Genomic DNA, 25,808 nt, shown 5'->3' on the forward strand with positions numbered 1-25,808 from the left:
GGATCCGCGTCCCGGACCCCCGGAGCCGCGGCCCGAATCCCTCGGTGAGACCTGAACCGGCCCCCGGAGCCTCGAACCGGACCCGGAACCTCGAACCGGACCCGAGAACCCCGAACCGAGCCCCGGAGCCTCATCGCAACCCCCGGAGCCTGACCCCCGCTGCCTGTCCGAGCCCCGGCCGGTGCCGGTTCCCGGTTCCCATTTTCCCATCCCGGTTCCCGTTCCCCTATCCCAGTTCTCTCACTGAGTCCCGAACCGGCTCCTCATCCCCGTCCCTCGTCCCGCAGCTCCGTCCCGGTCCCCGTTCCCGGCCGTTCCCCCATCCCGTTCCCGGTTATTCCCCGTTATTCCCGGTTATTCCCGGTTATTCCCGTCTATCCCCGTTTATTCCCGGCTATCCCGGGTTATTCCCGCTTGTTCTCGGCCTTTTTCCCATCCCGTTCCCGACTGTTCTCGGTTATTCCTGGTTATCCCATTTCTCCGGGTTATTCCCTTCTATCCCCGGTTATCCCCGGTTATTCCCGGCCGTTCCCGACTGTTCCCCCATCCCATTCCCGGTTATCCCGGCTGTCCCGGATTATTCCCGGTTATTCCCCATCCCATTCCCGGTTATTCCCGGTTATCCCCGGTTATTCCCGGTTGTTCCCGACAGTTCCCCCATCCCATTCCCGGTTATCTCGGTTATCGCCGGTTATTCCCGACTATTCTCGGTTATCCCCGATTATTCCCTTCTATCTCCGGTTATTCCCGGTTGTTCCCGGCCATTCCCCCATCCCATTCCCGGTTATTCCCGGCTATCCCCGATTATTCCCTTCTATCCCCGATTATTCCCGGTTGTTCCCGGTCGTTCCCCCATCCCATTCCTGGTTATTCCCGGTTATTCCCGGTCGTTCCCGGCCGTTCCCCCATCCCATTCCCGGTTATTCCCGGTTATTCCCGGCTATTCCCGGTTATTCCTGACTATCCCCGGTGATCCCTGGCTATCCCCGGTTATTCCCGGTTGTTCCCGGATTATTCCCGGTTATCCCCCATCCCATTCCCGTCTATCCCCGGCTATCCCCGGTTGTTTCCGGTTATCCCCCATCCCATTCCCGTCTCTCCCCGGTTCCTCCCGATCTCTCCTCGGTCTCTCCCGGTGTCCCGGTGTCCCGGCCATGCACCCGGCCGGGCTGTGCGCGGCCTCGCTGGGCTCGCTGGGGCTGCTGCGGCTGCTCGGGGCTCCGTGGGGCTGGAGCGCGGCGGCGGCGCTGGGGCTGTGCCTGGGCGGCGGCGGATGGAGATTCCTGCGGCTGCTGCTCAAAACCGCACCCAGGGACCTCTTGTGAGTGTTGGGGACATCCTGGGGACATCCTGGGGGCTTGGGGACAGGGCTGGGACAGGGCTGGGGCTGTGCCTGGGCGGCGGGGGATGGAGATTCCTGCGGCTGCTGCTCAAAACCGCACCCAGGGACCTCTTGTGAGTCACCCTGAGGGGTTGGGGACATCGTGGGGACATCCAGGGGGCTTGGGGACATCGAGGGGACATCGTGGGGACATCCTGGGGGCTTGGGGACATCGAGGGGACAGGGCAGGGACAGGGCTGGGGCTGTGCCTGGGCGGCGGCGGATGGAGATTCCTGCGGCTGCTGCTCAAAACCGCACCCAGGGACCTCTTGTGAGTGTTGGGGACATCCAGGGGACATCCTGGGGGCTTGGGGACACCGAGGGGACATCGAGGGGACAGGGCTGGGGCTGTGCCTGGGCGGCGGGGGATGGAGATTCCTGCTGCTGGTGCTCAAAACCGCACCCAGGGACCTCTTGTGAGTGTTGGGGACATCGAGAGGGGCTTGGGGACATCGAGGGGACACCGAGGGGACAGGGCTGGGGCTGTGCCTGGGCGGCGGGGGATGGAGATTCCTGCGGCTGCTGCTGAAAACCGCACCCAGGGACCTCTTGTGAGTGTTGGGGACATCGTGGGGACATCCTGGGGGCTTGGGGACATCGAGGGGACATCGAGGGGACAGAGCAGGGACAGGGCTGGGGCTGTACCTGGGTGGCGGGGGATGGAGATTCCTGCGGCTGGTGCTCAAAACCGCACCCAGGGACCTCTTGTGAGTCTTGGGGACATCGTGGGGGGGTTTGGGGACACTGGGCAGGACTCCCTGGTGACCCCAGTTTGAGCCACGTTGAGTCCTCTGTGCCTAAAGCTGACCCCAAAACTCCTGAGCACAAACCTCACCCCAAACCTGACCCCAAAACTGAGCCTGACCCCCCAAACCTGACCCTAAACCCCAAAACTCCTCCAAAACTGAGTCTGACCCCAAACCCCTGACCTTGACCCCAAACCTGACCCTAAAAACTGAGCCCAAACCCCCAAAAACTGATCCCAAGCCCCTCCAAAATTGAACCTGACCCCAAAAACTGAGCCTAAACTCCCTAAAATTGACGTTGACCCCAAAACCTGACCCCAAAAACTGAGCCCAAACCCCCTAAAACTGATATTGACCCCAAAAACTGAGCCTAAACCCTCCCAAAATTGAACCTGACCCCAAACCTGACCCCAAAACCTGAGCCCAAACTCCATAAAACTGACCTTGACCCCAAATTTGACCCCAAAAACTGAGCCCAAACCCCCTAAAACTGACCCTGACCCTAAAAACTGAGCCCAAACTCCCCAAAATTGAACCTGACCCCAAATCTGACCCCAAAAACTGAGCCCAAACCCTCTAAAACTGAGCCTGACCCCCCAAACCTGACCCCAAACCCCAAAACTCCTCCAAAACTGAGTCTGACCCCAAACTCCTGACCTTGACCCCAAACCTGACCCCAAAAACTGAGCCCAACCCCCCCAAAACTGAGCCTGACCCCACATCTGACCCCCAAAATTGAACCTGACCCCAAAAACTGAGCCCAAACTCCCCCAAACTGACCTTGACCCCAAATCTGACCCCAAAAACTGAGCCCAAACCCCCTAAAACTGAGCCTGACCCCAAACCGCTGACCTTGACCCCAAATCTGACCCCAAAAACTGAACCTAAACCCCCCAATACTGAACCTGACCCCAAAAACTGAGCCCAAACCCCCTAAAACTGAGCCTGACCCTAAAAACTGAGCCCAAACTCCCCAAAATTGAACCTGACCCCAAAAAACTGAGCCTAAACTCCCTAAAACTGACCTTGACCCCAAAACCTGACCCCAAAAACTGAGCCTAAACCCCCCCAAATTGAGCCTGACCCCTAAAACTGAGCCTAAACTCCCTAAAACTGAACCTGACCCCAAACCTGACCCCAAAAACTGAGCCCAAACCCCCTAATACTGAACCTGACCCCAAAAACTGAGCCTAAACTCCCTAAAACTGACCTTGACCCCAAACCTGACCCCAAAAACTGAGCCCAAACCCCTCCAAAAATTGAACCTGACCCCAAAAACTAAGCCTAAACTCCCCAAAACTGACCTTGACCCCCAAAACTGAGCCCAAACCCCCTAAAACTGACCTTAACCCCAAAACCTGACCCCAAAAACTGAGCCCAAACCCCCAAAAAATTGGACCTGACCCCAAAAACTGAGCCCAAAATCCCAAAACCTGACCCTAAAACCTGACCCCAAACCCGACCCAGCCAATTCCACAGATTTTGACTCCCCCAAAATCCAGAATTTCCCTTTATTTTAATTTAAATTCCCAAAAATTTGGGGTTTCCTCATCAGGGATTGGGATCCCCTTAAAAATCCCCCCCCAAATCCCACAGATTTCATCCCAAAAAACCCCAAAAATTTTTCTTTTATCCCTTCTGGAATCTCCAAAAAAAAAAAAAAAAAAAAAGTGAAATCCCAGAACAAAACTCTTTTTGTTTTTATTTTGGGATCCCTCAAAGGCTCCTCTGTTCCCTCTGCCAAAAAAATTTTGGCTCCAAAATCCCTTGGAGTCCTAAAAAAATAAAAAAAGGAATTTGGGAACTTGTCCAAGGTTTTGGGGTTTGACAATTCCTTGATTTTCTGGGTGGGAAAATAAAAAAAAAAGGAAAAGGGAGATCCCAGTTCCGGGCTTTTTTTGGGATCCTGATTAAAATTTTAGGGGAAAAGCTTGGAGGGGAAATTTGGGACATGAGGTTTTTTTGGGGGGGTTGAAAAAGGGAGAAAAAGTGGAAAAAAATGTGGGGAATGGGGGAAAAAAACCAAAAAATAATGGGGAATGTGGAAAAAATATCATGGAAGATGTGGGGGAAAAAAAAACCCAAAATAATGAAAAATGTGGGGAAAAAAACCCCAAAAATCATGGAAAATGTGAGAAAAAAATAATGGGAAATGTGGAAAAAAACACCCCAAAATAATGGAAAATGTGGGGAAAAAAATCTGAAAAATGTGGGGAAAAAAAATCCCAAAAAATGTGGGATAAAAACCCCCAAATAATGGAAAATGTGGAAAAAAAAATCCCCAAAATAATGGAAAATGTGGGAAAAAAACCCAAAAAAATAATGGGAAATGTAGTGGGCAAAAAAATCCCAACATTGTGGAAAATGTGGAAAAAAAAAATCCCCAAATTGTGGAAAATGTGGGAAAAAACAACCAAAAAATGTGGGATAAAAACTCCAAAATCATGGAAGATGTGGGGGGAAAAAACCAAAAAAATAATGGGAAATGTGGTGGGAAAAAAATCCCAAAATCATGGAAAATGTGGGGGAAAAAATCTGAAAAATGTGGGATAAAAACCTCAAAATCATGGAAAATGTGGAAAAAAACCCCCTCCAAAAATCATGGAAAATGTGGGGAAAAAATTCCAAAATATTGGAAATTGTGGGGAAAAAAATCCCAAATAATGGAAAATGTGGAAAAAAAACAAAACCAAAAAATCATAGAAAATGTGGGAAAAAACCCCTCCAAAAATAATGAAAAATATGGAAAACTGCCCAATATTTTTAATTCCAGCCCAGTTTAATTTGATTTAATTCAATAACTTTTAATCCCAGCCCAGTTTAGTTTTAATTCCAGCCCAGTTTAACTTGATTTAATTCAATATTTTTAATCCCAGCCCAACTCCATTTCTTACCCCTTTAATTTAATTTGAGCCTGGTTTAATTTTAGTCTGGGGTCACCTTGAGGGACTGGATTGAACTCTGGAGTTAATTTTAACTTCACCCTGATTTAATTCCAGTTTTAGTCCAGACAAATCCCGTTTTTGCCTCTGTTTAAGCCAAATTTAACTCCAAATTTCCTCCCAAAATTTCCATAAAATTCCTATAAAATTCCCATAAAATTTCCATTAAATTTCCATTAAATTCCCATTAAATTTCCATAAAATTCCCATAAAATTTCCATAACATTCCCAGAAAATCCCCATAAAATTCCCAGAAAATCCCCATAAAATTCCCAGAAAATCCCCAAATTTCACTGCAAAATTCCCAGGAATTTCACTACAAAATTCCAAAATTCTGGTGCAAAATCCTCAAATTTCACTAAAAAATTCCCACAAAACTCCCAAATTTCATTGTAAAATTCCCCAAATTTCATTGCAAATTTCCCCAAATTTCACTGCAAAATTCCCCAAATTTCACCAAAATCCTCCAATTTTCGTTGCAAAATTCCCCAAATTTCCCCCAAATTCCGTAAATTTCATTGTAAAATTCCCCAATTTTCATTGCAAAATTCCCCAAATTTCCCCCAAAATCCCCAAATTTCAGTGCAAATTTCACCAAATTTCACCAAAATTTTCATTTTTTCTCATTTTCCCCCATTTTCCCCAGCGGTCTCTGGGTCCTGCTCCGCGTCCGCCACAACCTGTCGCGTTTCTGCTGCCACGGCCTCTCCGTCCCCGCTCTGTTCCAGCTCTGAATTCCCATAAACCCAAATTCCAATAAAACCCCAAAATTTGGTACAAAATTCCCCAAATTTCAGTGTAAAATTCCTAGAAAATATCCAAATTTCACTGCAAATTTAACAAAAAATCCCCAAATTTCAGCGCAAAATTCCCAGGAATTTCACTACAAAATCCTCAAATTCTGGTGAAAAATCCCCAAATTTCACAAAAAAATTCCCACAAAACTCCCAAATTTCATTGTAAAATTCCCCAAATTTCATTGCAAAAGTCCCCAAATTTCACCAAAATTCCATAAATTTCATTGCAAAATTCCCCAAATTTCCCCAAAATTCCATAAATTTCATTGCAAATTTCCCCAAATTTCCCCAAAATTCCACAAAATTCATAGCAAATTTCCAAAATTTCATTGTAAAATTACCCAAATTTCACCAAAATTCCCGAAATTTCATTGCAAAATTCCCCAAATTTCATCACAAAATTCCCCAATTTTTATTGCAAATTTCCCCAAATTCCACCAAATTTCACCAAAATTCCCCAAATTTCGTTGCAAAATTCCCCAAATTTCACCAAAATCCCCCAATTTTTGTTGCAAAATTCCCCAAGTTTCCCCAAAATTCCATAAATTTCATTGCAAAATTCCCCAAAATTCACCAAAATCCCCCAATTTTCGTTGCAAAATTCCCCAAATTTCCCCAAAATTCCATAAATTTCATTGCAAAATTCCCCAAATTTCCCCAAAATTCCATAAATTTCATTGCAAATTTCCCCAAATTTCCCCAAAATTCCACAAAATTCATTGCAAAATTCCCCAAATTTCACAAAAATTCCCCAAATTTCACCCAAAAATTTTCCAAATTTTGCTACAAATATCTCAAATTTCTCTGTAAAATTTTTAAAAATTCCCCAAATTTCACCAAAATTCCCCAAATTTCATTGCAAAATTCCCCAAATTTCATTGCAAAATTCCCCAAATTTCACCAAAATTTCCCAAATTTCACAAAAATTCCCCAAATTTCACTGCAAAATTCCCTAAATTTCACCCCCAAAATTCCCAAATTTCGCTACAAACACCTCAAATTTCACTGTAAAATTTCAAAAAAATTCCCCAAATTTTACCAAAATCCCCCAAATTTCAGTGCAAAATTCCCCAAATTTCCCCCAAATTCCGTAAATTTCATTGTAAAATTCCCCAAATTTCCCCAAAATTCCATAAATTTCATTGCAAATTTCCCCAAATTTCCCCAAAATGCCACAAAATTCATTGCAAATTTCCGAAATTTCATTGCAAAATTCCCGAAATTTCACCAAAATTCCCCAAAATTCATTGCAAAATTCCCCAAATTTCCCCAAATTTCCCCAAAATTCCACAAAATTCATTGCAAAATTCCCCAAATTTCGTTGCAAAATTCCCAAATTTCATTGCAAAATTCCCCAAAATTCCTCAAATTTCACAAAAATTCCCCAAATTTCATTGCAAAATCCACAAATTTCATTGCAAAATTCCCCAAATTTCACAAAAATTCCCCAAATTTCAACCAAAAATTTTCCAAATTTCGCTACAAACACCTCAAATTTCTCTATAAAATTTCAAAAAATTCCCCAAATTTCGCCAAAATCCCCCAAATTTCAGTGCAAAATTCCCCAAATTTCCCCCAAATTCCGTAAATTTCATTGCAAAATTCCCCAAATTTCATTGCAAAATTCCCTGAATTTCACACCAAAAATTCCCAAATTTCACTACAAACACTTCAAATTTCACTGTAAAATTTAAAAAAATTCCCCAAATTTCGCCAAAATTCCCCAAATTTCATTGCAAAATTTCTTAAATTGCATTGCAAAATTCCCCACATTTTCCCAAATTTCCCCAAATTTCATTGCAAAATTCCTCAAATTTCACCAAAATTCCACAAAATTCATTGCAAAATGCCCCAAATTTTCCCAAAATTTCACCAAAATTTCTGCAAATTTCCCCAAATTTCACCCATTTTTTCCCTTTTTCCCCCATTTTCCCCAGCGGTCTCTGGGTCCTGCTCCGCGTCCGCCACAACCTGTCGCGGTTCCGCCGCCGCGGCCTCTCCGTCCCCGCTCTGTTCGCGGCGGCCGCGCGGCGCCGGCCGGACAAGGCCGCTCTGGTGGACGCTGTCTCGGGCGCCGTGTGGACGTTCCGGCACCTGGACGAGTTCTCCAACGCCGTGGCTCACCTGTGCCGGCACCTGGGCTACGGGCCGGGCGCGGTGGTGGCCGTGTTCATGGAGTCCTGTCCCGAGTTCGTGGCCGTGTGGCTCGGGCTGGCCAAGGCCGGCGTGGAGGCGGCGCTGGTGAACTCACACCTGCGCAGGGAGGGGCTGCTGCACGGACTCACCTGTTCTGGGGCCAGGGCTGTGGTGTACGGCACTGAGATGGGGGCAGGTGAGATCAGGGGGGGATGGGGAGGGGCTCAGGTGAGCTCAGGTGTGGATGGGGAGGGGCTCAGGTGAGCTCAGGTGGGACCAGGTGAGCTTAGTTGAGGATGGGGAGGGCCTCAGGTGAACTCAAGTGGGCTCAGGTGAGGATGGGGAGGGGCTCAGGTGAGCTCAGGTGGGCACAGGTGGGGATGGGGAGGGGCTCAGGTGGACTCAGGTGAGCTCAGGAGGGACCAGGTGAGCTCAGGTGAGCTCAGGTAGGGATGGGAAGGGGCTCAGGTGAACACAGGGGAGTTCAGGTGGGACCAGGTGAGCTCAGGAGAGGATGGGGAGGGGCTCAGGTGAGCTCAGGTGGGCTCAGGTGAGATGGGGAGGGGCTCAGGTGGGCACAGGTGGGCTCAGGTGTGGATGAGGAGGGGTTCAGGTGAGCTCAGGTGAGCTCAGGTGGGAGCAGGTAAGCTCAGGTGAGGATGGGGAGAGGTTTAGGTGGGCTCAGTAGGGGATGGGGAGGGGCTCAGGTGAGCTCAGGTGAGATGGTGAGGGAATGGAGAGGGGCTCAGGTGTGCTTAGGTGGGCACAGGTGAGCTCAGGTGGGACGAGGTGGGCACAGGTGAGATCAGGTGGGGATGGGGAGGGGCTCAGGTGGGCTCAGGTGGGCTCAGGTGAACTCACACCTGCGCAGGGAGGGGCTGCTGCACGGACTCACCTGTTCTGGGGCCAGGGCCGTGGTGTACGGCACTGAGATGGGGGCAGGTGAGCTCAGGGGGGAACAGGTGAGCTCAGGTGAGCTCAGGAGGGGATGGGGAGGGGCTCAGATGGACTCAGGTGAGCTCAGGTGGGACCAGGTGGAACCAGAAAGGGATGGGGAGGGGCTCAGGTGGGCACAGGTGAGCTCAGGTGGGGATGGGGAGGGGTTCAGATGGACTCAGGTGAGCTCAGGAGGGACCAGGTGAGCTCAGGTTGGTTCAGGTGAGCTCAGGTGGGGATGGGGAGGGGCTCAGGTGGGAGCAGGTGAGATGGGGAGGGGTTCAGGTGAGTCCAGGTGGAACCAGGTGAGCTCAGGTAGGGATGAGGAGGGGCTCAGGTGAGCTCAGGTGGGCACAGGTGAACTCAACTGGGACCAGGTGAGCTCAGGTGGGGATGGGGAGGGGTTCAGGTGAGCTCAGGTGGGACCAGGTGGGGAGGGGGATGGACTCAGGTGAGCTCAGGTGGGCATAGGTGAACTCAGGTGGGACCAGGTGAGCTCAGGTGTGGATGGGGAGGGGCTCAGGTGAGCTCAGGAGGGGCTCAGGTGAGCTCACACCTGTGCAGGGAGGGGCTGCTGCACGGACTCACCTGTTCTGGGGCCAGGGCTGTGGTGTACGGGACTGAGATGGGGGCAGGTGAGACCAGGGGGCAACAGGTGAGCTCAGGTGGGCACAGGAGGGGATGGGGAGGGGCTCAGGTGGGACCAGGTGGGACCAGGTGAAGATGGGGAGGGGCTCAGGTGGGACCAGGTGGGACCAGGTGAGCTCAGGTGAGGATGGGGAGGGGCTCAGGTGAGCTCAGGTGTTTATGGGGAGGGGCTCAGGTGAGCTCAGGTGGGCACAGGTGAGGATGGGGAGGGGCTCAGGTGAGCTCAGGTGAGCTCAGGTGAGCTCAATTGGGACCAGGTGAGCTCAGGTGGGCATGGGGAGGAGCTCAGATGGGCTCAGGTGAGCTCAGGTGGGACCAGGTGAGCTGGTGAGGGGATGGGGAGGGGCTCAGGTGAGCTCAGGTGGGGATGAGGAGGGGCTCAGGTGGGCTCAGGTGGGTTCAGGTGAGCTCACACCTGCGCAGGGAGGGGCTGCTGCACGGACTCACCTGTTCTGGGGCACGGGCCGTGGTGTACGGGACTGAGATGGGGGCAGGTGAGATCAGGGGGGAACAGGTGAGCTCAGGTGGGGATGGGGAGGAGCTCAGGTAGGCTCAGGTGAGCTCAGGTGGGACTGGGTGAGCTCAGGAGGGGATGGGGAGGGGCTCAGGTGGGACCAGGTGCTCTCAGGTGAGGTTAGAAGGGGATGGGAAGGGGCTCAAGTGAGCACAGGTGAGATGGTGAGGGAATGGAGAGGGGCTCAGGTGTGCTCAGGTGGGCACAGGTGAGCTCAGGTGTGGATGGGGAGGGGCTCAGGTGGGCTCAGGTGAGCTCAGGTGGGTTCAGGTGAGCTCACACCTGCGCAGGGAGGGGCTGCTGCACGGACTCACCTGTTCTGGGGCCAGGGCCGTGGTGTACGGGACTGAGATGGGGGCAGGTGAGATCAGGGGGGACCAGGTGAGCTCAGGTGGGGATGGGGAGGGGCTCAGGTGGGACCAGGTGAGCTCAGGTGGGACCAGGTGAGCTCAGGTGGGGATGGGGAGGGGCTCAGATGGGTTCAGGTGAGCTCACACCTGCGCAGGGAGGGGCTGCTGCACGGACTCACCTGTTCTGGGGCCAGGGCCGTGGTGTACGGCACTGAGATGGGGGCAGGTGAGCTCAGGTGAGCAGGGAGGGAATGGGGAGGGGCTCAGGTGAGCTCAGGTGGGCACAGGTGAGCTCAATTGGGACCAGGTGAGCTCAGGTGGGGATGGGGAGGGGCTCAGATGGACTCAGGTGAGCTCAGGTGGGACCAGGTGAGCTCAGGAGGGGATGGAGAGAGGCTCAGGTGGGCACAAGTGTGGATGGGGAGGCGTTCCGGTGAGCTCAGGTGGGACTGGGTGAGCTCAGGAGGGGACGGGGAGGGGCTCAGGTGAGCTCAGGTGTGAATGAGGAGGGGCTCAGGTGAGCTCAGGTGGGCTCAGGTGAGCTCAATTGGGACCAGGTGAGCTCAGGTGGGCATGGGGAGGAGCTCAGATGGGCTCAGGTGAGCTCAGGTGGGACCAGGTGAGCTGGTGAGGGGATGGGGAGGGGCTCAGGTGAGCTCAGGTGGGGATGAGGAGGGGCTCAGGTGGGCTCAGGTGGGTTCAGGTGAGCTCACACCTGCGCAGGGAGGGGCTGCTGCACGGACTCACCTGTTCTGGGGCACGGGCCGTGGTGTACGGGACTGAGATGGGGGCAGGTGAGATCAGGGGGGAACAGGTGAGCTCAGGTGGGGATGGGGAGGAGCTCAGGTAGGCTCAGGTGAGCTCAGGTGGGACTGGGTGAGCTCAGGAGGGGATGGGGAGGGGCTCAGGTGGGACCAGGTGCTCTCAGGTGAGGTTAGAAGGGGATGGGAAGGGGCTCAAGTGAGCACAGGTGAGATGGTGAGGGAATGGAGAGGGGCTCAGGTGTGCTCAGGTGGGCACAGGTGAGCTCAGGTGTGGATGGGGAGGGGCTCAGGTGGGCTCAGGTGAGCTCAGGTGGGCTCAGGTGAGCTCAGGTGGTACCAGGTGAGCTCAAGTGGGTTCAGGTGAGCTCACACCTGCGCAGGGAGGGGCTGCTGCATGGACTCACCTGTTCTGGGGCCAGGGCCGTGGTGTACGGGACTGAGATGGGGGCAGGTGAGATCGGGGGGGATGGGGAGGGGCTCAGATGTGCTCAGGTGGGACCAGGTGGGCTCAGGTGTGGATGGGGAGGGGCTCAGGTGAGCTCAGGTGGGCTCAGGTGAGCTCAGGTGGGCACAGGTGAGCTCAGGTGGGTTCAGGTGAGCTCAGGTGGGCACAGGTGAGCTCAGGTGTGCATGGGGAGGGGCTCAGGTGGGCTCAGGTGGGACTGGGTGAGCTCAGGTGTGGATGGGGAGGGGCTCAGGTGAGCTCAGGTGGGCTCAGGTGGGTTCAAGTGAGCTCAGATGTTTATGGGGAGGGGCTCAGGTGAGCTCAGGTGGGACCAGGTGAGCTCAGGTGTTTATGGGGAGGGGTTCAGGTGAGCTCACACCTGCGCAGGGAGGGGCTGCTGCACGGACTCACCTGTTCTGGGGCACGGGCCGTGGTGTACGGGACTGAGATGGGAGCAGGTGAGATCAGGGGGGACCAGGTGAGCTCGGGTGAGCTCAGGAGGGGATGGGGAGGGGCTCAGATGGACTCAGGTGAGCTCAGGTGGGACCAGGTGGAACCAGAAAGGGATGGGGAGGGGCTCAGGTGGGCACAGGTGAGCTCAGGTGGGGATGGGGAGGGGTTCAGATGGACTCAGGTGAGCTCAGGAGGGACCAGGTGAGCTCAGGTTGGTTCAGGTGAGCTCAGGTGGGGATGGGGAGGGGCTCAGGTGGGCACAGGTGAGATGGGGAGGGGTTCAGGTGAGTCCAGGTGGAACCAGGTGAGCTCAGGTAGGGATGAGGAGGGGCTCAGGTGAGCTCAGGTGGGCACAGGTGGGGATGGGGAGGGGCTCAGGTGAGCTCCGGTGGGAACAAGTGAGCTCAGGTGGGCACAGGTGAGCTGGTGAGGGGATGGGGAGGGGCTCAGGTGGGACCAGGTGCTCTCAGGTGAGGTTAGAAGGGGATGGGGAGGGGCTCAAGTGAGCACAGGTGAGATGGTGAGGGAATGGAGAGGGGCTCAGGTGTGCTCAGGTGGGCACAGGTGAGCTCAGGTGGGACCAGGTGAGCTCAGGTGGGACCAGGTGAGCTCAGGTTGGTTCAGGTGAGCTCAGGTGTGGATGGGGAGGGGCTCAGGTGGGCACAGGGGAGATGGGGAGGGGCTCAGGTGAGTCCAGGTGGAACCAGGTGAGCTCAGGTAGGGATGAGGAGGGGCTCAGGTGAGCTCAGGTGGGCACAGGTGAACTCAATTGGGACCAGGTGAGCTCAGGTGTGCATGGGGAGGGGCTCAGGTGAGTCCAGGTGGGACCAGGTGGGGATGGGGAGGGGCTCAGGTGAGCTCAGGTGGGAACAAGTGAGCTCAGGTGGGCACAGGTGAGCTGGTGAGGGGATGGGGAGGGGCTCAGGTGGGACCAGGTGCTCTCAGGTGAGGTTAGAAGGGGATGGGAAGGGGCTCAAGTGAGCACAGGTGAGCTAGTGAGGGAATGGAGAGGGGCTCAGGTGTGCTTAGGTGGGCACAGGTGAGCTGGTGAGGGGATGGGGAGGGGCTCAGGTGGGACCAGGTGCTCTCAGGTGAGGTTAGAAGGGGATGGGAAGGGGCTCAAGTGAGCACAGGTGAGATGGTGAGGGAATGGAGAGGGGCTCAGGTGTGCTTAGGTGGGCACAGGTGAGCTCAGGTGTGGATGGGGAGGGGCTCAGGTGGGCTCAGGTGAGCTCAGGTGGTACCAGGTGAGCTCAGGTGGGTTCAGGTGAGCTCACACCTGCGCAGGGAGGGGCTGCTGCACGGACTCACCTGTTCTGGGGCCAGGGCCGTGGTGTACGGCACTGAGATGGGGGCAGGTGAGCTCAGGTGAGCAGGGAGGGAATGGGGAGGGGCTCAGGTGAGCTCAGGTGGGCACAGGTGAGCTCAATTGGGACCAGGTGAGCTCAGGTGGGGATGGGGAGGGGCTCAGATGGACTCAGGTGAGCTCAGGTGGGACCAGGTGAGCTCAGGAGGGGATGGAGAGAGGCTCAGGTGGGCACAAGTGTGGATGGGGAGGCGTTCCGGTGAGCTCAGGTGGGACTGGGTGAGCTCAGGAGGGGACGGGGAGGGGCTCAGGTGAGCTCAGGTGTGAATGAGGAGGGGCTCAGGTGAGCTCAGGTGGGCTCAGGTGAGCTCAATTGGGACCAGGTGAGCTCAGGTGGGCATGGGGAGGAGCTCAGATGGGCTCAGGTGAGCTCAGGTGGGACCAGGTGAGCTGGTGAGGGGATGGGGAGGGGCTCAGGTGAGCTCAGGTGGGGATGAGGAGGGGCTCAGGTGGGCTCAGGTGGGTTCAGGTGAGCTCACACCTGCGCAGGGAGGGGCTGCTGCACGGACTCACCTGTTCGGGGGCCAGGGCTGTGGTGTACGGGACTGAGATGGGGGCAGGTGAGATCAGGGGGGAACAGGTGAGCTCAGGTGAGGATGGGAAGGGGCTCAGGTGAGCTCAGGTGAGCTCAGGTGGGCACAGGTGAGGATGGGGAGGGGCTCAGGTGAGTTCAGGTGAGCTCAAGTGGGGGTGGGGAGGGGCTCAGGTGAGCTCAGGTGGAGATGGGGAGGGGCTCAGGTGGGCACAGGGGAGATGGGGAGGGGTTCAGGTGAGTCCAGGTGGGACCAGGTGAGCTCAGGTGGATATGGGGAGGGGCTCAGGTGAGCTCAGGTGGGGATGGGGAGGGGATATTTTTCCATTATTTCAGGATATTTTTCCCATTTTTCCAGCCCTGTCCGAGCTGAGCTCTGCCCTGACCATCCCCAAATTTAAATTCCAGGATATTTTCCATTATTCCAGGATATTTTTCCCATTTTTCCAGCCCTGTGTGAGCTCAGCTCTGCCCTGACCATCCCCAAATTTAAATTCCAGGGTATTTTCCCAATTATTCCAGGATTTTTTCCCATTATTTTCCAGCCCTGTCTGAGCTCAGCTCTGCCCTGGGCTCTCACATCCACAAATTAAAAAATTTCCTTCCCTGTTTTTTTTAAATCCGTTCTCAGTATTTTCCCCCCGTTTTTTAGGATTTTTCCAGGATTTTTTCAGGATTTTTTCAGGATTTTTTCAGGATTTTTCCAGGATTTTTCCAGGATTTTTTCAGGATTTTTCCAGGATTTTTCCAGGATTTTTTGAGGATTTTTTCAGGATTTTTCCAGGATTTTTTCAGGATTTTTTGAGGATTTTTTTCCAAGAATTTTCCCCATTTTTCAGGAATTCTCTCTCAATTTTTACAGGATTTTTTCTCAGTTTTTCCATCATTTTTCAGGAATTCTCTCCCACTGTTTCCAGGATTTTTTCCCCAGTTTTTCCCAGTTATTCCAGGATTTTTTCCCATTATTTTCCAGCCCTGTGTGAGCTGAGCTCTGCCCTGACCATCCCCAAATTTAAATTCCAGGATTTTTTTTCCATTATTTCAGGAATTCTCTCCTGTGTTTTCTCCCAGTTTTTCCCAGTTATTTCAGGATGTTTTCTCCATTATTCCAGGATTTTTTTCCCAGTTTTTCCCTCATTTTTCAGGAATTCTCTCCCACTGTTCCCAGATTTTTTCCCAGTTTTTTTCCATTTTTTCAGGAATTCTCTCCCACTGTTTCCAGGATATTTTTCCATTATTTCAGGATTTTTTCCCAGTTTTTCCCTCATTTTTCAGGAATTCTCTCCCATTGCTCCCAGATTTTTTCCCAGTTTTTTTCCATTTTTTCAGGAATTCTCTCCCACTGTTTCCAGGATTTTTTTCCCAGTTTTTCCCCATTTTTCAGGAATTCTCTCCCAATTTTTACAGGATTTTTTCCCATATTTTCCCCATTTCTCAGGAATTCTCTCCCATGTTTTTTCCTGTTTTTTCCCAGTTTTTACCCGTTATTTCAGGAATTCTCTCCCGGATTTTTTCCCAGTTTTTCCCAGTTTCTCAGGAATTCTCTCCCATTGTTTCCAGGATATTTTCCCAGTTATTCCAGGATATTTTTCCCATTATTTTCCAGCCCTGTGTGAGCTGAGCTCTGCCCTGACCATCCCCAAATTTAAATTCCAGGATATTTTCCCCATTATTTAAGGAATTCTCTCCCATTGTTTCCAGGATATTTTTTCCTGTTTCTCAGGAATTCTCTCCTCTGTTTTCTCCCAGTTTTTCCCCATTTTTCAGGAATTCTCTCCCAGATTTTTTCCCAGTTTTTCCCAGTTTCTCAAGAATTCTCTCCCATTGTTTCCAGGATATTTTCCCATTATTTCAGGATATTTTTCCCAGTTTTTCCCAGTTATTCCAGGATATTTTTCTCATTTTTTCCCAGTTATTCCAGGATATTTTTCCCATTTTTTCCCAGTTATTCCAGGATATTTTTCCCATTATTTTCCAGCCCTGTGTGAGCTGAGCTCTGCCCTGACCATCCCCGCTCTCTCCCTGGGTCCCGCGGGGCCGGGGCCGATCCCGGCCGGGTCCCGAGCGCTGGAGCCGCTCCTGGAACAGGCCCCAAAAACCCCCCTGGGGAACGAGCCAGGCAGGGGGATGGACGGTAAAAATGGGGGGAAAAACAGGGAAATTGGGAAAAATGGGAAAAAAATAAAATATGGGGGGAAATGGGGGGGAAAAATGGGGAAAAAAACCTGAAAATTTGGGGAAAAAATGGGGAAATGAGCCCTGAAAATTCCCCTGGGGAACGAACCTGGGAGGGGAATGGACGGGAAAAATGGGGGGAAAAACGGGAAATTGGGAAAAAATTAAAATATGAGGGGGAAAAAATTAAAATATGGGGGGGAAAATGGGGAAAAAACCAGAAAATTTGGGGAAAAAATGGGGAAATGAGCCCTGAAAACTCCCCTGGGGAGAGAACCTGTGAGGGGAATGGACGGTAAAAATGGGGGGAAAAATGGGGAAATTGGGAAAAAATTAAAATATGGGGAGGAAATTAAAATATGGAGGGGAAAAATTAAAATATGGGAGGGGAAAATGGGGAAAAAACCTGAAAATTTGGGGAAAAAATGGGGGAAGTGAGCCCTGAAAACTCCCCTGGAGAATGAACCTGGGAGGGGAATGGATGGGAAAAATGGGGGGAAAACGGGGAAATTGGGAAAAAATTAAAATATGGGGAGGAAATTAAATATGGGGGGAAAAAATGGGGAAAAAACTGAAAATTTGGGGAAAAAATGGGGGAAGTGAGCCCCGAAAATTCCCCTGGGGAATGAACCTGGGAGGGGAATGGACGGGAAAAATGGGGGGAAAAATGGGGAAATTGGGAAAAATGGGAAAAAAATTAAAATATGGGGGGGAAATGGGGAAAAAGACAGAAAATTTGGGGAAAAAATGAGGAAAAATGGGGAAATGAGCCCTGAAAATTGCCCTGGGGAGAGAACCTGGGAGGGGAATGGATGGGAAAAATGGGGGGAAAAACGGGGAAATTGGGAAAAATTTAAATATGGGGAGGAAATTAAAATATGGAGGGGAAAAATTAAAATATGGGAGGGGAAAATGGGGAAAAAACCTGAAAATTTGGGGAAAAAATGGGGGAAATGAGCCCCGAAAATTCCCCTGGGGAGCGAACCTGGGAGGGGAATGGACGGGAAAAATGGGGGGAAAAACGGGAAATTGGGAAAAAATTAAAATATGGGGGGAATATTAAAATATGGAGGGGAAAAATGGGGAAAAAAACTGAAATATGGGGGGGAAAATGGGGAAATGAGTCCTGAAAACTCTCCTGGGGAGAGAACCTGGGAGGGGAATGGATGGGAAAAATGGGGGGAAAACGGGGAAATTGGGAAAAATTAAAATATGGGGGAAATATTAAAATATGGGGGGAAAAATGGGGAAAAAAACTGAAATATGGGGGGGAAAATGGGGAAATGAGTCCTGAAAACTCTCCTGGGGAGAGAACCTGGGAGGGGAATGGACGGGAAAAATGGGGAGAAAAACGGGGAAATTGGGAAAAATGGGAAAAAAATGAAATATGGGGGGGAAATGGGGGAAAAATGGGGAAAAAACCCTGAAAATTTGGGGAAAAAATGAGGAAATGAGCCCTGAAAATTCCCCTGCGGAGCGAACCTGGGAGGGGAATGGATGGGAAAAATGGGGAGAAAAACGGGGAAATTGGGAAAAAAATTAAAATATGGGGAGGAAATTAAAATATGAGGGGGAAAATTAAATTATGGGGGCGGAAATGGGAAAAAAAACTGAAAATTTGGGGAAAAAATGGGAAATAAGCCCTGAAAATGCCCCTGGGGAACGAACCTGGGAGGGGAATGGATGGGAAAAATGGGGGGAAAAACGGGGAAATTGGGAAAAAATTAAAATATGGGGAGGAAATTAAAATATGAGGGGGAAAAAATTAAAATATGGGGGGGGGGAAATGGGAAAAAAACCTGAAAATTTGGGGAAAAAAAGGGAAAAAATGGGGGAAATGAGCCCTGAAAACTCCCCTGGGGAGAGAACCTGGGAGGGGAATGGACGGGAAAAATGGGGGGAAAACGGGGAAATTGGGAAAAATGGAAAAAAATTAAATTATGGGGGGAAAATGGGAAAAAAAAATGAAAATTTGGGGAAAAAATGGGGAAATGAGCCCTGAAAACTCTCCTGGGGAGAGAACCTGGGAAGGGAATGGATGGGAAAAATGGGGAGATAAATGGGGAAAATGGGAAAAAATTAAAATATGGGGAAAAAATAAAAATATGGGGGAATGGGGGGGAAATCCCAAATTTGGATTTTTGTGGATTTTTGGGGATTTTTGTGGATTTTTTGGGGATTTTTGGGGGGAATTTTGGGGATTTTTTTTTGAGGGGGGGATTTTGGGGGGGATTTTGGGGGGGATTTTGGGGGGATTTTGGGGGATTTTTGGAGGGATTTTTGGAGATTTTGTGGCGTTTTGGGGGGATTTTTTTTGGGATTTTTGGAATTTTTGGGGAGGATTTTTGGGATTTTTTGGGATTTTTTGGGGAGATTTTTGGGCATTTTGGGGGGATTTTTTGGGATTTTTTTGGGGATTTTTTGGGGGGCATTTTGTGGATTTTTGTGAATTTTTCCCAATTGTTGCCGTTTTTGCCCCGTTCCAGACCGCCTGTTCTACATCTACACCTCGGGCACCACGGGAATGCCCAAGGCAGCGATCGTGGTGCACAGCAGGTGGGTGTGGCCCTGCCAGGTGTGCTCTTACCTGTCCAGGTGTGCTCTTACCTGTCTCAGGTGTGCTCTCACCTGCCCAGGTGTGCTCTCAGGTGTTACCTGTCGCAGGTGTGCTCTCACCTGTCTCAGGTGTGCTCTCACCTGTCTAGGTGTGTTCTCACCTGTCTCAGGTGTGCTCTTGTTCAGGTGTTACCTGTCTCACCTGTCTCAGGTGTGCTCTTGTTCAGGTGTTACCTGTCTCACCTGTCTCAGGTGTGCTCTTGTTCAGGTGTTACCTGTCTCACCTGTCTCAGGTGTGCTCTCTCTCAGTTATTACCTGCCCAGGTGTGCTCTCACCTGTCTCAGGTGTGCTCTTACCTGTCTCAGGTGTGCTCTTACCTGTCCAGGTGTGCTCTTACCTGTCTCAGGTGTGCTCTTACCTGTCTCAGGTGTGCTCTCACCTGTCTCAGGTGTGCTCTTACCTGTCTCAGGTGTGCTCTCACCTGTCTCAGGTGTGTTCTTACCTGTCTCAGGTGTGCTCTTACCTGTCCAGGTGTGCTCTTACCTGTCTCAGGTGTGCTCTCACCTGTCTCAGGTGTGCTCTTACCTGTCCAGGTGTGCTCTCACCTGCCTCAGGTGCGTTTGGTGCTGTGTCACCTGTCTCAGGTGTGCTGTCTCAGGTGTGTGGCTCTCTCTCAGGTGTGCTCTCACTTGTTTCTCTCTCTCTCTCAGGTATTACCTGTCTCAGGTGTGTCTGTCTCTCAGGTATTACCTGTCTCTCTCTCTCTCTCTCTCTCAGGTATTACCTGTCCAGGTGTGCTCTCACCTGTCCAGGTGTGCTGTCTCAGGTGTTACCTGTCTCTCTCTCTCTCTCAGGTGTTACCTGTCCAGGTGTACTGTCTCACCTGTCTCTCTCAGGTATTACCTGTCCAGGTGTGCTCTCTCTCTCTCTCAGGTATTACCTGTCTCACCTGTCCAGGTGCGCTCTCTCTCAGGTGTTACATGTGTCAGGTGTGCTGTCTCACCTGTCTCTCTCTGTCTCAGGTGTTACATGTCTCAGGTGTGCTGTCTCACCTGTCTCAGGTGTCTCTCTCTCTCTCTCAGGTGTTACCTGTCTCACCTGTCTCAGGTGTGCTCTCACCTGTCTCACCTGTCTCTCTCTCTCTCTCTCTCTCTCTCTCAGGTATTACCGCATCGCTGCCTTTGCTTATTTTGCGTTCCGGATGCGCCCCGATGACGTCATCTACACCTGCCTGCCCCTCTACCACTCTGCAGGTGTGACCTTCCTCACCTTCCTCATCATCCTCACCTTCCTCATCCTCACCTTCCTCATCCTCATCTACACCTGCCTGCCGCTGTACCACTCTGCAGGTGTGTGCTAACTCACCTTCCTCATCCTCACCTTCCTCACCATCCTCATCCTCCTCATCCTCCTCATCCTCACCTTCCTCATCCTCATCTACACCTGCCTGCCGCTGTACCACTCTGCAGGTGTGTGCTAACTCACCTTCCTCATCATCCTCATCCTCACCTTCCTCATCCTCACCTTCCTCATCCTTATCCTCCACATCTACACCTGCCTGCCACTCTGCCACTCTGCAGGTGTGACCTTCCTCCTCACCTTCCTCATCATCCTCCTCCTCTTCCTCCGAAACCCATCCCAATATCCCAAATTTATCCTGTATTTATCCCAAATTTATTTTGTGTTTATTTCAAATTTATCCCAATTATATCCCAAATTTGTTTTGAATTTATTCTGAATTTATCCCAAATTTATCCCAAATTTCTTTTGAATTTAACCTAAATTTACCCCAAATTTATCTAAAATTTGTCCTAAATTTTATCCCAAATTTATTTTGAATTTATCCCAAATTTATCCCAAGTTTATCCCGAATTTATCCTGAATCTATCCCAAATTTCTGGAACTTTCCAGGGAACATCCTGGGGATGGGGCAGTGCCTGACCCATCCCAAATATTCTGAATTTATCTTGAATTTATTTTGAATTTATTCTGAATTTATTTTGAATTTATGTTGAATTTATTTTGAATTTATTTTGAATTTATTTTGAATTTATTTTGAATTTATTTTGAATTTATTTTGAATTTATTCTGGAACATTCCAGGGAACATCCTGGGGGTGGGGCAGTGCCTGACCCATCGCAAATATCCTGAATTTATTTTGAATTTATTTTAATTTATTTTTATTTATTTTTATTTATTTTTTTCCAGGGAACATCCTGGGGATGGGGCAGTGCCTGGCCCATCCCAAATATCCCAAATTTATTTTTATTTATTTTTATTTATTTTTATTTATTTTGATTTATTTTTTATTTATTTTGATTTATTTTCATTTATTTCTATTTATTTTAATTTATTTTTATTTGTTCCAGGGAACGTCCTGGGGGTGGGGCAGTGCCTGACCCATCCCACATATTCTGAATATATTTTTATTTATTTTGAATTTATTCCAAATTGATTTTGAATTGATTTTGAATTTATTTTGAATTTATTTTTATTTATTTTTATCTTTTCCCAGGGAACATCCTGGGGGTGGGGCAGTGCCTGACCCATCCCAAATATCCCAAATTTATTTTGAATTTATTTTGATTTTATTCTGAATTTATTTTGAATTTATTTTGAATTTATCCTGAATTGATTTTGGATTTATTTTGAATTTATTTTTATTTACTTTATTTATTTTTATTTATTTTTATTTATTTTTATTTATTTTTATTTCTCCCAGGGAACATCCTGGGGGTGGGGCAGTGCCTGACCCATCCCAAATATCCCAAATTTATTTTTATTTATTTTTATTTATTTTAATTTGTTTTAATTTATTTATATTTATTTTTATTTATTTTTTTCTAGGGAACATCCTGGGGGTGGGGCAGTGCCTGACCCATCCCAAATATCCCAAATTTATTTTTATTTATTTTAATTTATTTTTATTTCTCCCAGGGAACATCCTGGGGGTGGGGCAGTGCCTGACCCATCCCAAATATCCCAAATTTATTTTTATTTATTTTAATTTATTTTTATTTCTCCCAGGGAACATCCTGGGGGTGGGGCAGTGCCTCCTGCACGGCCTCACCGTCGTCATCCGCCCCAAGTTCTCGGCCTCGCGCTTCTGGGACGACTGCGTCAAACATCGCTGCACGGTGAGAGCCGAGTCACAAATCAGAAATCACAGATCACAGATCACAAATCCTAAATCACAGATCCTAAATCACAGATCCTAAATCACAAATCCTAAATCACAAATCATAAATCACAGATCACAAATCCTGAATTCCAAATCACAAATCATAAATTCCAAATCACAAATCCCAAATCCCCAAATTCCAAATCACAAATCCCAAATTCCAAATCACAAATCCCAAATCACAAATCCTAAATCACAAATCCCCAAATTCCCAAATTCCCAAATCACAAATCCCAAATTCCAAATCACAAATCCTAAATTCCAAATCACAAACCATAAATTCCAAATCACAAATCACAAATTCCAAATCACAAACCATAAATTCCAAATCACAAATCACAAATTCCAAATCACAAATCCCCAAATTCCAAATCACAAATCCTAAATTCCAAATCACAAATCCCCAAATCCCAAATCACACATCACAGATCACAAATCCTAAATTCCCAAAATCCCCAAATCCCCAAATCACAAATTCCCAATTCCTGAATCCCCAACATCCCAAATCCCAAATCCCAAATTCTCAAAATCCCAAGTCTCAATTTCCCAAATTGCCAAATCCTAAATCACAAATCTCAAATTCAAAATTCCCAAATCTCAAATCCTAAACCACCAAATTCCCAAATTCCAAAATCCCAAATCCCCAAATCCCCAAATCCCCAAATCCCAAATCCCAAATTCTCAAATTCCAAATCCCAAATCCTAAACTACCAAATTCCCAAAATCCCAAATCCCAAAATCCCAAAACCCAAATACCCAAATTCCCAAATCCCAAATTCTCAAATCCCAAATCCCAAATCCCCAAATCCCCAAATCCCAAATCCCCAAATTCCCAAATCCCAAATTCCCAAGATCCCCAAATCCCAAATTCCCAAATCCCAAATCCCCAAATTCCCAAATCTCCAAATTCCCAAATCCCTAAAATCCCCAAATCCCTAAAATCCCCAAATCCCCAAATTCCCAAATCCCCAAATTCCCCAATCCCCAAATTCCAAAATCCCAAATCCCCAAAATCCCCAAATCCCCAAATCCCCGAATTCCCAAACCCCAAACCCCAAATTCCAAAATCCCAAATCCCCAAATTCCCAAATCCCAAATCCCCGAATTCCCAAATCCCAAATTCCCAAATCCCAAAATCCCAAAATCTCCAAATCCCAAATTCCCAAATCCCAAATTCCCAAATTAATTCCCAAATTCCCAAATCCCAAATCCCCAAAATCCCAAAATCCCAAATCCAAAATTCCCAAATCCCATTTTACCCCCCCAAAAACCCAATTTTCTTGATATTTCTCCTCAAAAAAATTCCCTTTTTTAGCTATTTTTTCCTCTAAAAATCCCATTTTTTCACCTAAAAACCCCATTTTTTTTTATTTTCCCCCCAAATTCCCATTTTTCCCCAAAAAAAATCCCATTATTTTTTTCCTATTTCCTGTCCCCAAAATCCCATTTTTGGGTCATTTTGTCCCCCAAAAAATTGCCATTTTTTTTGCTATTTTCCCCTCCCAAAATCCCAATTTTTTTGTCATTTTCTCCTAGAAAAATCCCATTTTTTAGCTTTTTTTTCCCCTAAACCCCCCATTTTTTCACCTAAAAATGCCATTTTTTCACCTAGAAACCCCATTTTTTTTCTATTTTCCCCCCTCCCAAAATCCAAAATGTTTGGTCATTCTCTCCCAAAAAAATCCCATTTTTTCACCTAAAACCCCAATTTTTTCCCATTAAAAATCCCATTTTTTTGCTATTTTTTGATCCAAAATCCCCATTTTTTCCCCTAAAAATCCCATTTTTTCCCCTAAACCCCCCATTTTTTCACCTAGAACTCCATATTTTTTATTTTTCCCCCAAATTCCCAATTTTTCACCCCAAATCTCATTTCCCCAAAAAAATCCCATTATCTTTTCTATTTTTCCCTCCTAAAATCCCAATTTTTTGGTCATTCTCTCTCATAAATCTCCACTTTTTTTCCCTAAAAATCCCATTTTTTCACCTAAAAACACCATTTTTTCATCTAGAAATCCCATTTTATTTCTATTTCCCCCCCTACTAAAACCCCAATTTTTTGGTCATTCTCTCCCAAAAAAATCCCATTTTTTCACCTAAAAACCCCATTTTCTCCCCAAAAAATTGCATTTTTTAGCTATTTTTTCACCTAGAAATGCCATTTTTTTTCTATTTTCCCCCGTCCCAAAATCCCAATTTTTTGGTCATTCTGTCTCAAAAAAACCCCAAAAAAATCCAATTTTTTCACCTAAAAATGCCATTTTTTCCCCTAAAATCCCCATTTTTTCACCTAGAAACTCCATTTTTTTTTATTTTTCACCTAAATTCCCATTTTCCCCCCAGATATTTCAGTCCATGGGGAGCTGTGCCGGTTCCTCCTGGCCCAGCCTATCCATGATCCCAAATCCCATTTTTCTCCCCTAAAAATCCCATTATTATTTTCCTATTTCGTGTCCCCAAAATCCCATTTTTTGGGTCAATTTGTCCCCCAAAAATCCCATTTTTTTTGCTATTTTCCCCTCCCAAAATCCAAATTTTTTGGTCATTCTCTCCCAAAAAAATCCCATTTTTAAGCTATTTTTTCCCCTAAATATGCCATTTTTTCACCTAAAAATCCCATTTTTTCCCCTAGAAACCCAATTTTTTTTTTATTTTCCCCCCTCCCAAAATCCCAATTTTTTGGTCATTCTGTCTCAAAAAAACCCCAAAAAAATCCAATTTTTTCACCTAAAAATCCCATTTTTTAAGCTATTTTTTCCCCTAAAACCCCCATTTTTTCACCTAAAAATGCCATTTTTTCACCTAGAAATCCCATTTTTTTTCCTATTTCCTCCACTCCCAAAATCCCAATTTTTTTGGTCATTCTCTCCAAAAAAAGTCCTATTTTTTTCATGTAAAAATCTCATTTTTTAGCTATTTTTTCCCCTAAAATCCCCATTTTTTCACCTAGAATCCAAATTTTTTTTTTATTTTTTCCCCCTCCCAGAATCCCAATTTTTTGGTCATTCTGTCTCAAAAAAACCCCCAAAAAATCCCGTTTTTTCACTTAAAAATCCCATTTTTTCACCTAGAAATCTCATTTTTTCACCTAGAAACCCAATTTTTTTAAATTTTTTTCCCCCCTCCCAGAATCCCAATTTTTTGGTCATTCTATCTCAAAAAATCCCATTTTTTCACCTAAAAATCCCATTTTTTTCAACTAGAAACTCCATTATTTTTTTATTTTTCCCCTTAATTCCTAATTTTTCACCCCAAATCCCATTTCCCAAAAAAAATCCCTTTTTTTTTCCTATTTCCTGTCCCCAAAATCCCAATTTTTTGGTCATTTTCTCCCAAAAAAATCCCATTTTTTAGCTTTTTTTCCCCCTAAAAACCCCATTTTTTCACCTAGAAACCCCATTTTTTTTTTATTTTTCACCTAAATTCCCATTTTTTGTATTTTTCCCCCCAGATATTTCAGTCCATGGGGAGCTGTGCCGGTTCCTCCTGGCCCAGCCTATCCATGATCCCAAATCCCATTTTTCCCCCCAAAAAAATCTCATTATTTTTTTCCTATTTCCTGTCCCCAAAATCCCATTTTGGGTCAATTTGTCCCCCAAAAATCCCATTTTTTTTGCTATTTTCCCCTCCCAAAATCCAAATTTTTTGGTCATTCTCTCCCAAAAAAATCCCATTTTTTAGCTATTTTTTTCCCCTAAAACCCCCATTTTTTCACCTAAAAATCCCATTTTTTTGCCTAGAAACGCCATTTTTTCATCTAGAAATCCCATTTTATTTCTATTTTTCCTCCTACCAAAATCCCAATTTTTTGGTCATTCTCTCCCAAAAAAAATCCCATTTTTTAGCTATTTTTTCCCCTAAAACCCCCATTTTTTCCCCTAAAAT

At 47.7% G+C, this 25,808-nt stretch overlaps 1 protein-coding gene across 1 annotated transcript in view; it reads left to right on the forward strand.

Annotated features, from left to right (window-relative positions):
* The first annotated feature begins 289 nt into the window (after window positions 1-289).
* The window catches only part of SLC27A1 (solute carrier family 27 member 1), a 52,835-nt gene continuing 27,316 nt past the window's right edge, over window positions 290-25,808 (forward strand). Inside the window, exons 1-8 of the mRNA XM_033083804.1 lie at window positions 290-852; window positions 896-1,321; window positions 7,804-8,107; window positions 8,854-8,944; window positions 15,989-16,144; window positions 18,672-18,741; window positions 19,904-19,995; window positions 21,770-21,879. Of these exons, the coding sequence (XP_032939695.1) occupies window positions 1,155-1,321; window positions 7,804-8,107; window positions 8,854-8,944; window positions 15,989-16,144; window positions 18,672-18,741; window positions 19,904-19,995; window positions 21,770-21,879 (990 nt within the window). The 5' untranslated portion in view covers window positions 290-852; window positions 896-1,154. The remainder of the gene's footprint in view (window positions 853-895; window positions 1,322-7,803; window positions 8,108-8,853; window positions 8,945-15,988; window positions 16,145-18,671; window positions 18,742-19,903; window positions 19,996-21,769; window positions 21,880-25,808) is intronic.

This window comes from Catharus ustulatus, chromosome 33 (assembly GCF_009819885.2).
Source record: "Catharus ustulatus isolate bCatUst1 chromosome 33, bCatUst1.pri.v2, whole genome shotgun sequence".
Taxonomy (NCBI): Eukaryota; Metazoa; Chordata; class Aves; order Passeriformes; family Turdidae; genus Catharus; species Catharus ustulatus.